This window comes from Triturus cristatus, chromosome 7, assembly GCF_964204655.1.
Source record: "Triturus cristatus chromosome 7, aTriCri1.1, whole genome shotgun sequence".
Lineage (NCBI taxonomy): Eukaryota > Metazoa > Chordata > Amphibia > Caudata > Salamandridae > Triturus > Triturus cristatus.
In genome coordinates, this window is record NC_140590.1 from 1,592,349,079 (window position 1) to 1,592,363,678 (window position 14,600).

The 14,600-nt window shown below is 49.0% G+C and overlaps 1 protein-coding gene across 1 annotated transcript in view; it reads right to left on the reverse strand.

Moving 5' to 3' along the window:
- The window catches only part of LOC146812454 (piezo-type mechanosensitive ion channel component 2-like), a 711,007-nt gene that overhangs the window by 339,475 nt on the left and 356,932 nt on the right, over positions 1-14,600 (reverse strand). The window contains exon 25 of the mRNA XM_085619448.1: positions 9,474-9,639. Within this exon, the coding sequence (XP_085475574.1) occupies positions 9,474-9,639 (166 nt within the window). The remainder of the gene's footprint in view (positions 1-9,473; positions 9,640-14,600) is intronic.

The following is a 14,600-nucleotide window of genomic DNA, read 5'->3' on the forward strand; positions in this document are numbered from 1 at the left end:
TGATTGTAAAGAAGATCTTTGTATAAATTGTCCTCTGGATCCTGTCCTCCGAAAGGACTGGAACCTGCCCTGCTGAAGAGATCCCAACGCACGCGCTGTATCCGTGTCAGTTTTAAAACTTTGGAGGGCATCATCCACATGTTTTCCGAATAGGTTCTCTCCGTCAAACGGCATGTCTACTATTTTCTCTTGCACTTCTGGTCTAAAAGAAGTGGCTTTAAGCCATCCTTGCCTTCGTAGGGCCACTGCACCTGCCATTTGTCTGAACGCCACTGAAGACAAATCCATCGCAATGTCTATGGATTCCGAGGCCGCCCGAGCCCCATCCTGTAAAATAGCAGCTGCTTCTTCTTTCTTATCCTCTGGCAGATGAGATAGTAAAGGTGCTATATCAGACCACATTTGCCTATTGTATCTGCTGATGAGGGCTAATGCTTTCAAGGCCTTTATGGAAGACGCTGCCATCACAGCAAAACGCTTCCCCGCACCATCCATTCGCCTCCCTTCTTTATCCGGGGGAACTGCAGATGTGGAAACCGGATTTTGGAGTGCCTTTGAGCGGCCTGCATCACCACAGACTCCGGCCGCGGATGTTCAATTAAACAGGCCGAAGAAGATTCTGGGGCGCTATATTTCTTTTCTATCCGGGGGACTGAGGCAGCTACCGAAGCCGGGTTCCTCATTATTTTTAATCCTTCCTCCCAAATGTGAGAGATTATTGGAATAGATCTAATGGATTTCTTTGAAATCATAGAGGAAACACTCAGCTTCTTGTACTGGAAGCGGAAGCTCAAATCTTTTTGACGCTTTCTCCATGATATCATGGAAACCTCCAATGTCTTGTGGTGGAGCATTCGCCGGTGAAGGAGATGGAGACGGAGTTGTTGGGAGGATATATTGGTCCCATTCATCCCCAACCTGAGAATCCTGAAGAAGTTCTCCTTCTTCCGGTTGACCCGCGTCACTTTCCTCTAAGTCATCCCTAATTGTCACAATAGGGGGAGATTGAATTTTCTGAGTTGAACTCTTGGGAGAGGAATGAGGTGGTTGAACTTGATCAGGCTTATCTGAAGTATTTGACGCCTGAGTGTTAGCGTCAGGAAAACGTCGATAATAATCATTTATCATAAGCCGCAAGTCTGTTACTAGGGAAATGGGCATTGAGATAGTGTCCTCTCTAAAATCAGGCTGAGGTTCTTCCTCCTCTTCGTAGTCATATGTCTGTTGAAATGATTCATACCTCCTAGAATCTTGTGCAGGACGATCCTGGAAAGAGAAGACTCCCTGAACCTCCTGATATTCTTCATCGTCAATCTCATGGCTCTTAATTTTTTTTTTTTTCTTTTTTTTTTTTTTTGAAACCGTTTATTACAAGACTCAAAAAAATTATACAAATATGGGCCTACAACCTTCCGGCCGGCCGCTAGCAATAAAAGGAGCATATGGTATACATTTATAAAACACATGGTGCTGCGGCCGAGCATTTACAGGAGATAACATCGTTGCGTGCCACACTATTCAGACCCCATTATACGGTTCCATTTTAAATTTGAAGAACAACAAACACAAACAAACCCACAAGGCAATCCTTAATCGGAATAGCAACATGTGCTCCCCTAGAGGGGGAATTCTAGCTATCCATAGGAATCTCAAGAGGGGGGGGAGAGATCAGAACTAGGTTTGGGGACACCTAATGCCCAGGTACCGGGGGGATGAGTTGGCTAAGGGGACGGGGCCGGCGACGGATCAGGCAATAGGGGTGGAGCACAGATTCCCCCGCGGTAGGCGTTCCAGGGGCCCCACACTTTCACCCATGTCGCAGGCTTACCTCTCGCCACATACACCACCTTTTCCCGAAACATGCACCAATCCATATGTTCCTTCCAGGCCGAGACAGTCGGGGGGCTCCGGGATCCCCACAGCTGGGCAATATCACGCTTGGCAACCATATACCCCAGAGTCACCCACCACGTCTGCGGCACCGAGTAATCGGTAGGCTCCCACACATTCAACAGGCATCTCCTCGCTTCGGGCAACAGCGCCACATGCGTGACCACTCGCAGCACCTCATGCACACCTCGCCAGAACCCCTCCACTTGCGGGCACTCCCACAGGATATGCAGAAAAGTCCCCAGCGCACCACACCCACGCTTACACAAACCGTCCTCAGCATAGCCCATACGCAGGAGCTTTGGCCCCGTCATGTAGACCCTGTGGAGTATCTTGAGCTGGACGAAACGAAGGCGAGCCGGTATGGCCACCTCTTTCGGGGAGGCCACCGCGGAGATCCAGTCCTCGTCGTCCAGCTCCAGCCCATCGGCAACCCAAGCCTCACGAAGGGCAGTCAGCAAGTCTGAGCGATCGTCGATCAGTTTTTTGTAGATCAGTGAGATCGTGCTGTCAGGGACGTGTCCATCCAGCACTCTATCCTCCAGGGGGGAGCACTCCGGGATGGAGGCAACGTCCGGAAAGACGGAGCCCAGCGCATGCCGGACCTGCAAGTACCGAAAGTACTCGCTGCCCTGCAACTGAAATTCCGTCTGCAGCATCTCGAACGTTTTAAATCCTCCCCTCGTCCAGAGATCCCCCACTTTGCTGATGCCTATTAAATCCCACTTCTCAAAGCCCTTCGAGGTCCACAAGGAGCCCAACCGCTCAGATGCGTATAGTGGTGACGCCCGGGTCAAACGGTCCTTCCACCCCATTGCAGCATTGGCCGCGTGCCACACTCGCACCATGACACGCGTGGGGCCCGTCAGGCGAGCGTCGGGCGCGCTAGAGTAGAGCGCTCGATTATAGTCACCGCCTGGAAGTAGCATCCTATCCATTTCAAACGCCGGGTTTAAGGCTGGCCCATATAGGCCCTGATTAATTGCAGCTAGCTGGGAGGCCCAATAATACCGTTTAATATCCGGGAGGGCAATCCCCCCATCATACCAGGGGAGCGTCAGCTTAGCCAGGGCAATACGTGGCCTCCCGTCCCAGAACAGGCGGCGCTGCAAACTCTCCACTTCGCGGAAGTAGCGCGCTGGGACGAGGTCCATCGTGTTCTGCAACGCGTATAGGAAACGCGGCAACGACATCATTTTAAACAATGCCGCCCGGCCGAGCGGCGAAAGCGGCAAACGCCGCCAGCGCGCGACATCCTCTTTCAGACGCTGGAGGGGGGGAAGCAAGTTCCGATCATACCGAGCCTCCGGGTCCAGAGTAATGAAGACGCCCAGGTACCTGAATCCCTGCGGGGCGGCCTGGATCGGACAGCCCCGCGGGAGGATAGGAGCCTCCCCAGAGAGAACATACACACACGATTTAGCCCAGTTGATGACCAGACCGGAGTTACGACCGAATGAATGCAGAACATCAACCAGTACTATGAGTGATTTACGTGGGGAAGCTAGGTACAAGAGGATGTCATCAGCGTATAGGGATACGCGGTCCTCATACTCGGGGGTCCAGCGGAGACCACGGATGGAAGGCTCCCACCGCAGCCACTCCGCCAGGGGCTCCAAGGCAAGTGCAAAGAGGAGCGGCGATAAGGGGCAGCCCTGTCGAGTGCCCCGGCCCAGCTCAAACGGAGCAGATACTCTTCCGTTCACCACCACCTGCGCCAAGGGGCCCGAATATAGCAATTTGACCCAACTGATGAACCCTTGGCCAAATCCAAACTTCGCAAGCATCGCCCAGATATATGGCCATTCAAGCGTGTCAAACGCCATGGTGGCGTCTAAGGACGCCAAAATGGCCGGCTCCCGTATGAACGGGGCATGTGCAAGCACACCGTGCAAACGCCGCAGATTAAGGGCTGTGTTGCGATGAGGAATAAAGCCAGACTGGTCCTGATGAACCAAATCGCCCACCACGCCGACCAGCCGATTGGCCAGTACCTTAGCAAGAATCTTGGGCTCCGCATTCAGCAGCGAAATGGGCCGATAGGATGTAACCCGGTCCCGAGGTCTCCCCTCCTTGTGGATGACCACGATTGTAGCCAGACGCTGGTCCGGCGGGAGGGAGCCCACCGAGTGTGCCGCCAGGAACATAGCCCGGAGGTGGGGTGCCAGCGTATCCGGTCGTAACTTGTACAACTCGATAGGGAGACCATTCGGACCCATGGCCTTGCCGGAAGCGACCGAGCGTATGGCGAGGGCGATCTCGTCGGAGGTGGGAGCGGCGTCCAACGACACCCTGTCCTCCCCGGAAAGGGACGGCAGCGCGATATCACTAAGCAGGGCAAGGGAATCCTCTTCCGAGCAGGGAGACACCGGGGAATACACCCCATGGAAATAATCCGCGAAGCAGGAGACAATTTCTTCTGGCTCAGTTACACACACACCATCCGTTTTCTCAATCAGCGGGACCACACGATTCGCTCTCTCTTTTTTGTCCAACCACGCTATAAGTTTACCAGCCTTATCACCCACATCATACAGACGCCCCTGTTGCTCTCTACTGAGGCCCCTGGCCGCCTCCGTGACGAGGGCCCTGTAGGCCGCCTGCTTGAGTTGGAGGACATGTAATGCAGCATCCGTCACCCCACCTTCTAAATTCCCCTCCAACTCAGCTATTTCAGCCTCCATCCGGGTCACCTCCTCCCGCTCGCGCCTCCGGGCATGGGAAATAAGGGATAGGGCCTCCCTTCGGAGTACTGTCTTGAAGGCCTCCCATAGCGGTATGGCCGAAGGCACAGACCCCACATTCTCATCAAAGTATCGCTGAAGGGATTTAATCAATGCAGCGCGAATGGAGGGGTCGCGCAGGTACCAAGGATTGATTGGGACCACCCTACCCTCACCCCTCGGAAAGACATCAAAGTGCAGTAAGAGCGGGGAGTGGTCCGAAATACCCCGTGGCAAATGGCGTACCTCTCCCACCCTCCCAACATGGGCCGCCGGGACAAGGACATAGTCTAGTCGTGAGAGACTACCATGGGCTCCCGAGTGGAAAGTATACTGCAGCTGCGCGGGGTGTTTTAAACGCCAGCAGTCCACTAATCCAAATGTATCTAAGAGGCCGGGTAGCCACGCCTGTGCCCGGGGGAGGTCCCTAGGGGGGTGACGATCCAAGGATCCAGATACCACCGCATTAAAATCCCCCCCCACAACTAAAAGCCCCCCCGGAAGGCCAAGGAGAAGGCGCCCAAGGTCCACAAAGGTGGTCGACTGCAGCCCCGGTGGGATGTAAACTGACACAAAGACAACCACTTTGCCCTCCAGTCTTCCCACCAAGACCGTATAACGTCCCCTATCATCGTGGAGCACCTCATCAATCTCCAACGGGAGCGAGTTCTTCACCATGATGCCCACACCCCGAGAGCCGGACGTGAAGCCCGAGTGAGCCACTAGGCGATAGCCACGCCGATTCATGGCGCAGAAGGAGTTACCAATGAGGTGTGTCTCCTGCAGAAAGACTACATCGGGCGAGATTCGCTTCAAAAACTGCAGGACCACACCCCGTTTGATCCTGTCCCCCAGTCCATTCACATTCCAGGATAACAAAGTTAGTTCCCTACCCCCCATCATATACCAAAGCCATCATTCGTACCCCGGAGAGCACTTTAAAACCAACACAATAATACGTTTGCCTTGTGATAAAAACGAACAACACCCCATCCCTACCCACCCACCCCAACAGAACTCCCCCCTCCCTGCACCCCTGCATGAGCCCAAACAGCCCCCCCAACGTGCAGTGTGCCTGTCGCCCCATATGTAGTTAGACTAACTAAACCCCCTAGAGGAGGAGGGAGAACCCCCAAGAGACCCAACACAACCTCCATAGGAGGGGAACTTACAAAAAACTGACGCAGAATCAAAAGTGGCATCATTTTCGTCCAGAGTGAGGCCCATTATTAGACCCTCAGTCCTGATCCAGCGTGCCGTCTCCCCCCGCCGCCCCCCCCCCCCACCCCCCCGATCACGATCCCTGGGCAGAGTATCCAGCCAGTCCCCGGCCGCCTCGGGACGATCAAAGAAATGCGTGCGACCATCCACCTCCACACGCAGCTTGGGCGGGAAAAGCATGGCATATTTGAGGTTTAGGTCCCGAAGACGGCGTTTGACGCCTAGGAAGCTCAGTCTCTGCTTCTGGACCGCCGGGGTGAAATCAGGATAGAAATTAACCTCCATATTGTCAAGCTTGACCGGTCCATGCAGTCTGGAGGTTTGCAGGATAGCGTCTCTATCCCGAAAATTGAAGATCCGGGCAATGAGAGGTCTTGGAGGGGCTCCGACATTCGGCCTTCCCCCGGGAACCCTGTGAGCCCTCTCCACAGCGAAGAATTTGCTCAGCCCCCGTGGCTGGAGATGGGTAGCAATCAGGTCCTCCACAAAAAGATCCGCCGCCGCCTCCTCGCGCCCCTCGGGCACCCCGATAATGCGGATGTTGTTCCTCCGTGCCCGACTCTCGGAGTCCTCCAGGCGTCGATCCATTAGCGCAGTCGCCCGACTAAGCCGGCGCACCTCTGTTTGCAAGGCCGCCACATCTGTCGTTAGGCCCGATGCGGTGTGGGCCAAAGACTCTACTCGGTCATTGGTTTTGGAAAGATCGGCCCTCACCAGGCCAACATCCACGAGGACCGAGTCAATCTTCTGCGCCAGTGTATCAAACCGCTGGCCCACCGAGGCCTTCATCTCGGCAATGGCGCCCATAACATCTCGCAGAGTCAAATCTGCGGGCAGGTCTGGGGCATCAGGAGGGCTCTCAGGGGACTTGTGGGGTCCATCGGGCGATCCCTTCTGGAGGGTATAGCGGTCCATACTGTTGGCCTGATGGACGGCGCCGCGCCGGGTCGATTTGGTCTTTGCCCGGTCTCCATCTTGTTTCGTGGCCATGGCCACCAGTCTCCCAGTCGCACCAGCCACGTCGTGTAGGGCAGGAAAGCAGACACGAGCTCCGGGGGGGCCCCCTCAGGGCAGCGGGGTGGATCACAGCCTGCAGGCAGGCAGGGTCTCCCAGCAAGGCCACACCACACCAACACCAAGGGCTCCGCGACCCAACCTCGCAGAGACGACAAGGTGGTGCAAAAGCGAAAGCGAAAGTGCGGGGCACGCGAGTCGCCAGGCCCTGCCTGCCGCTGTTGTTCACTTTGTCACTGGATCACCCCACAGCGCAAATCCGGGGTCCGGCGAGGGGAAGGCCGCACACTTCAATCGGTGCTCACTCCGGTGTCCGAGGTCCGATTCGGAAGCGGGAAACGGGTGCCACCTCAGCTCAGGTTCACCAACATAGTCCCCTCATCCAGGGCAGGATAATGTCAGGATAATCGTAGGAGGTTGCGGAGGTCCTCGGGAGCCTCGCACCTACGCGGCCATCTTGGTTGCGCGCTCCCCTGGCTCTTAATTTGAAGTTGAGACGGACTATATGCCACTCCTGATGACTCTTCATCTTCTGACTGTAATTCCAGCAGATTAGATGGAGGAAGCGGAGAGAGCTTTGTCCAGGCCGTAAAATCTGAAGATTTTTTCTTCGTCGACGTGCCCGTCGACGATGGAATAGATTTTAATGAAATTGTCTTTGCCTTGGGAGACTTAAAGGATGCCGGCGACGAAGCTCCCGTCGACGGAGTTCTCATCGACGTGGAAAGATGAATTATCGTCGACGAGGTGGCCGTCGGCGAAGTCATCGTCGCTGACGATGGAGTCGTCGACGAGGTCGAGACCGGCCTCCCCGTCGATGGGCCTTTCTTCGACGATGATGTCTTAGTCGTCGCCATCGACGCAGCTGTCGTCGTCGCTATGGTAGTTGTCGACGGAGTCGTCGCCGACGGAGCTGTCGACGGTTTTATTGAAATCAAAGCCGGCGATGCACCAATTTCCGTCGACGGAGCTGAGGAAACTTCTCTGGACTGTAGATTTTTTAAGAGGAGTATGAGGAAGTGAAGACGAAGAAGCCTCTTTGCCTTTTGTCTTCTGCTTTTTAAGCTCTATCTTTTCCTCAGAAGCAGAAGATTTCCTCTTTTTAGATGTTCTAGATTCCTCTTCAGAGTCAGAATCTGAAGTGACCTTCTTCTTTTGAAGCCACAACAGTAGCCATGCCTCCCTGTCACGCAGGGTTTTCGCAGAAAAGGTTCTGCAATGTTTACATTCTTTAGGCACATGTTTAGGATGTAAACAATACAAGCAGTCCTTGTGGGGGTCTTCAGAAAACAATCTAGGTTTTCCACAGGATCTGCAGGGCCTGAAGAGCCTCTTTTTAGAGCTTTCAGCCATAATAAGCAAAAATATGAAGCACAGTATCTCAAATCCAGTGAACAGAAAGGATTTCCAGTTGAACAAGAGGTCAAAAGTTCACACAGGAACAAAACTGAGCAAGGCTCAGGGAGACTCCTCCTCACACGAAGGCGGTTGGAAATCTGAGGCAGGGTGGCTCTGCTGGGGAGTGTGATGTCAGGGCTGGCAGCCGATTGGCTGAGTTTTGGACCAAATAATGATGAGGTTTGGTTACCAAATAATATGATTCCCTATGGGATTTTGCTATTCAGTTTTTTCTAGTACTGCTGTGGTCATTCTGTTACCGTGAGACTCCCACCATGACGACGGGGAAGATACAAGCATGTTAATCTATGAAAGATTGAATACTGGAGAATGCGGGCAAAATTCCATTTGTCAAACTCCTCACCTTTGACCAATGCAGTTACCACCTGGAAATATCTGGTGGTTGCAGAACCACAGGGTTGGCCGTTCCAGCTACAACACTGTCTGATACATACGGCTGTAGAAAATTCAGAAAAAGCCCGAAACCCGAAGACCCATCTGTTCTACTGGGAATTGATCTAAGGACTTCTTCATAGCATCTTGCGTGCTTTCCTCGCAAAGACCAGAGGATTCTCATATCCAGGCTCTAAAGAAGCCAATGCAGAATTTAGCACTCTAAAAAGCTGAAATAAAACAACATGATCCCACATATGCCAAGACTGATCGAGGCCAAAGCATTCAAGCATAATGGTAACATATCAAGATCAACCTAGCATAAAAAATAAATTAAGCAACTTCCCAAATAAAATAAACAAAGATGCAACTAGAAACAAAGGCTGATCTACGTCAAAATCAGCACAAATAAAAGTAGCTATTCACAGATGGGCCTGCCTTTTCGCACCTGCTGAATGAAGATAACATAGTGTTCATGTCAACAACATGGCATTCCCCATGGTGAGATCATCAGTCACTCTTAAGAGCGATATGATCAAGTGATCAGAATGTCTACATGGCCACTATCCTGTTAAACACTGTATGTGAAAAAATATCTACAGTGTTATCATATATATCAATTTCTGCCTAATTACTAACATGGTGACATTGAATATTAGAACATAAATCTTGGACTGGGCTGCTATTAGAAAATCTGCTTTTAGAGAACTATGGTAAACCAGTCAGGCAAATAGTCAATTGGACACAGTATTTGCACCAGCTTCTTAAATAATGTTAAACTTAGACAAGGATCATCGCTTCCTTACATGTGGCAGAACAGAACTTGACTCTTACCGGCAATGGATAAAGTTGGGTACAGGGTTGTATTGGCTGATGTCTCGAGTGTCCAGATCGCGACTAATCTCAATATTATCTCCTGCCAGCATCCTCACACATGTTTTATTCTCTTCTTCAAAGACTTGCCATTGCAGGCAGGCAAGGAGCAGGAGACTATAGTCATCTGAAAAGTAAAAAAGGAACAAGACATGCTGGTTTGGCCAAGATGTGATATTCTATGACATTTGGGTCTGCAAGCATTTAGCACCAAACTAAAAGATTTTACATAATTGAATGTGCTTCATAAGATGACTTGTGCAAAATGTGTACTTTGATTGGTCATACTATGCAGTACAGTGACTTGTTGCATGATTAGTGCTGCACAAGGCACCAACTAACACAAAAAGGTTTAACAGTGCTGGGTGACATCATCAAGCTGAAATAGTAGCTGCATAATTTAAATAAGCTTCTTTTACTAACCTAAATTGTGAACGCATACCTACTGAAGGGGGGGGGGTATTAATTCGAATCCTGCCTTTGAGTACTGTCCATAGGGTTAATGAACACTAATAAATTACAACTTTCAGCATACAATTTAGTAATCCACTCGATTACAGAGTGCAAGAAGTCTACACCATAGCAGTTACAGACCAAAGCCTCTGTGCCTCATAGGCACTTGGGGTAAATAATCAAAACTGTGTACTGATCCTGTGTGGAATAGCCAGCTCTAAAATCCACTCGATCCACTGGGAGAATGTCTGTTTTAGCCTGTTGAGACAAAATGAATTCAATAAAGGCAATCTTCTGGCAGTCACATATTAAAATATGAAATAAGGTAGTAGACGCTGGCATCACATCATATTGATCTTTTAAAAAATCTGATTTGATATGACACTCTTCCACTAGTATGGCACTAAACTTCCATAAAGAAGGGTTTAATAAAGTGGGGGTGAAAAGCCACCCAACAGTTCTGCACAATTTTCAAAAGCAAATTTTAAGACCCATTGTCCTGATGTTTTGAATCCACATATTACTTTCTCTACCACGCAACACAATTTGTGTTTCAGTCTTTTAGTTTATTGATGTAACCAGAAACGGATGGCACAAGCAACTTTGTGTGAAGAAACAATTCTAAGTGAAAAAAGAGGGGTGTTAGAAGCCCATTAAACTGAGTTTCATATCACTCAGTTTTGTTCATTTCATTTCTTTCATTTCTCTCTCAGTAGTATTCAGTTCTTGGTCCTGAGGAGAACCTACAATTGTGTGATTCGAAACACGTCCACACTTTCACACTAGGGAGTTGCTAAAAGAGACTATGGAATACAGAGATCCTTCGTGCAAATAAGGGTCCTTGTTTTTGGTCCAGAAAAATATGGTGCCCCAACCCTTTGTGAAGTTTCACTTTAGGAGTATGGACAATTGAGACAAATAAGTTACTCCTTGTGTAATTAATTTGAGAACTGGTACATTTGAATTAGTTTCAAACTCACAGATGTTGTTTTTAATTTCTATATATATTTTGTGATATAACCATTAATTAATTTCTGTACCTGTTTTGTGATATAAGCATTAATTAAGATGTTGGATTTTGAAATGTATTTAGACTCTGACTATGGGTATAGCGTTCCAAAGTATATGATTTGATGTGTCAGAAATGTATTCTAAATTAGGTTGAATTCATAATACACAATAAAATGTGGTCACGCTAACTGAATTTCGTGATCATAGAGAGAAATGGAATGTAGTGATAAATAAAGTCAGATAAGGTGTATTTTGTTCATTTTTAACTTTCTAAAAGTGCATTTTCAGAATTGCAATTTAAAATCTGACTTCACCATAAGTTGTGAATTTAAATTATTATTCCAGAGACACCAGACTTGGAGGTCTGATCTCTTCCCAAATGGAAATTACACTTAAAAAATGTAATAAGGTAATCTCATTGTTATCCTATGGGAGAGATAGGCCTTGCAGTAGTGAAAAGCGAGTTTAAGAGCTGGCAACCTCTGCGAGGTTAGGACTTTCCCTAGCCATGTGGGATCCCAAATCAGACAGAGACTGCCTGCAGATTGTTAGTTGTTTATATAAAGGACGGGGTGAGCACTTGATTTACTTAAGGGCCTTGGTGACACACTTGGACGGATCAACAGTTGTGCTTTTATGTGTCTGCTCTGGGTAGTGGGGTTGGGAAGGATTTTGTTTTGTAAATTCATCAATGATGTGTTGGATTGTACTATATAAACAATTCGTTAGCTTACACAATCAGAGAAAAGATGTGATTAACTGTGACACTGGTGGGAGACCAATGCGGGAAGGGAAGCCGAAGTGTGGGATCCTCTGGAGGACCCACACGTAGTGAATAAATCTACATTATGCAGAGTACATTAATGAATTTGAAGAGGTACAGGGTGCACTCTTATCTCTGAAGGTATAAGATTCAATTTGATAAGCTCCTAGAAACACACTTTTTTAAGGGAAATGAAGAGATAAATGGGCTAAAAGAGTGGAGCAGCACGTTTGCTGCTACATATATTTAAACTATGCTAGAGAGGTAATTACTTGGGTAGCTATAGGGACTCCTTTCAAACCCTGTGATGTCATGCCAGGCCCATGACTGAACCTCTGGAGGGCTTTGAAACCAACCTGAAAATTGTTTATGCCCCTAACATAGATGATAAAACATTTTCCATTAAATAGATTTTAAAAAATAGCCTCATACATAAACAGTAGGGTAATATGGGCTGGTGATTCTTCTAATTGTGTGTCCAATTGGCGGCTGGACAAGCTTCCCCCAGGGCCAGGTATGAAACTGGGTATGGAAAAGACCCTAAATGAAGTTGTGTCTAACTCTGACATAGTAAGAATTTAGCATCTTCAACCAGATAAGAGTTATTCTTATTATTTAAGTGTGTATAGGGCACACAGTAAATTAGAGTATGTGCTGAGACACGGGGACATTATTGCAATGTTTGATAATCTGGCATACCTGAACAGGTTTCTGTCAGACCACGCACCCTTAATCCTCACACTGAAGGACGGACGGGTAAGAACTCGCACACTGCCGTGGACAATGCACTCAGAGGTTCTGACCGATGGGGCTATTGTGGGCCTACCTGGAAGGAATATACCACAGTTTTTTTCAACATATTCAGGAATACACTCAGCATAGATCAATGGAGTGGGAAACATATAAAGATGCTCTTAGAGGGGAGTGTATGACCCAGGTTCTTTGGGTTAAACAGCAGTTGAAATGTGCACTTAAAACACACATACTAACGTAAAGAAGTGAAGGACATTCAGACATGGTTCAAGGCACAGTATTATTGAGGAGTGTGGACAAATTCTCATAGATTTCATGTGTCCCCCATGAACATCTGAGGGGTTTTTGCTGGAGGTGAAATTCTGTGCCCTTGTGATTGGCAGCAGCTGCTTTTGGAAGCTCAAGTTGGGTTGGAGGAGCTGCAGGAGAGTTTGCATGGTAGTACTTCACACTTAAGAGTCTACCAGGAGTGGCAGGACAGCCCAAGGCTAGGAAAGAACTGGCACTAGCCTGGAAGGCAGGGCTGCCCCCATGATCGGGAAGTAATGACACCTACTCCCTGATGATCAACCACTTTAAAGGCCATTTGTCGCACCCATGGCAGGATGCAGGGGGAGGGAGAGGGCATGTAAACACTCACCGCCTTGCTGGAATTCCCTGTGGCAGTAGCATAGCAAGGGTGTCATTGACCCTGGTGCAAGTAAGGAAATTGCCTATTTGACTGCTGTTGGGATAGTATAATACAGCATTGTCAGAGTTAAATAGGCGCCTCAGGGCTCTGTGCCCTGGTGCCACTGTACCTGCTGCATCAATAAATGCTATACTCCTCCACTGTGGGAATCTAGAAAGGTAGTGCAAATACCCAATACCTGCCCCAACAGCAGGTGCAGAGGGGACACCGTGAAGAGCATAAATAGTATTATGACATGAGGTAGCATGTTTATTTTGTCACAGCTGCTGCTACACAAAACTTACAAGCCAAACCATTGCAGCCGCAAGCTCAGTCTTCAGCCCAGCTGGATAGGGAGAGCCAAGCAACACCAGCCTTACAATGAGATACAATGACAAGGCGAAGGGGGAAATGACAGAAATTATGGGGCAAGGGATATAATATCAGCAGTGAACGTTCATCTGTGAGGGCAAGCACAGAGAGGGAATGGTAGAGCGACAGAAAAGCTGTGTTCGAGGTGAAGGTGAGTAAAGTGTGGCCCACTGTGTGCGGAAGGCCATCCAGGGCACGTGACTGCTTCAAACAAAGCTACCGGAAGTGAACATCCACTCGGCATGCCTGATTACCTCAAGGCAAATAAAACAGGGCATATGTTTGAGGGTGACTGTTGAAGCACAGCCACCGGAAGTGAAGAGTAACTCAGTGTTCCTGAATGAATGAAGCATGTCTACTGGTTGTGAACAACCACTTAGCATGCCTAAGTAACTGAAGGTGTATGAAACCCGTCTGTGTCAAGACTATGACCACAGTTTCTGCTTGATTTGTCATGGCTACCAGACGGTCACAAGTCCATGGCCACCTGGTATCCCTGATTAGACAAAGTGTTTGATGGCACCGGTACGGTGGTCAGCCAACAGAGATGGAGGTGCCCGTCAAGGAATGTTGATGGAAAGCAAATAGTTGAACCTGGCTTTTATTTAAATACAAAAGAAAAGTGAATTGAGAGGATCGCTTGTAAGTGAAAGCATCTGTGTGACCTGACACACTTAATTGGTAGTCTTCCAAACATTTTGCCTTCACCCCTCCTATTTTGCTGAACTTGTTGGCTTTAGGATTCTGTGCACTTTACCACTGCTAACCAGTGCGTATGTAGTTTGCTCTCTCCTTTAAATTATTATTATTATGGAATTTTGTAAAGCGCATGGTTACGCGCCCCGGCGTGTCCCCGCGCTGAGTGAGAAGTATGAAGTGGCTAGAACAGGGAGGTTACATCAGTACTGAGCGAAAGAGGTGAGTTTTTAGAGCTCTGCGGAACTTGTCCTCAGAAGGTTCGAGGCGCAGCTCCATCGGAAGCATATTCCAGCTCTTGGCTGCAAGAAGCCTGAAAGATCTGCCCCCCATTCGAGCTTTATGAATTTTGGGGACGACTACCAGTCCG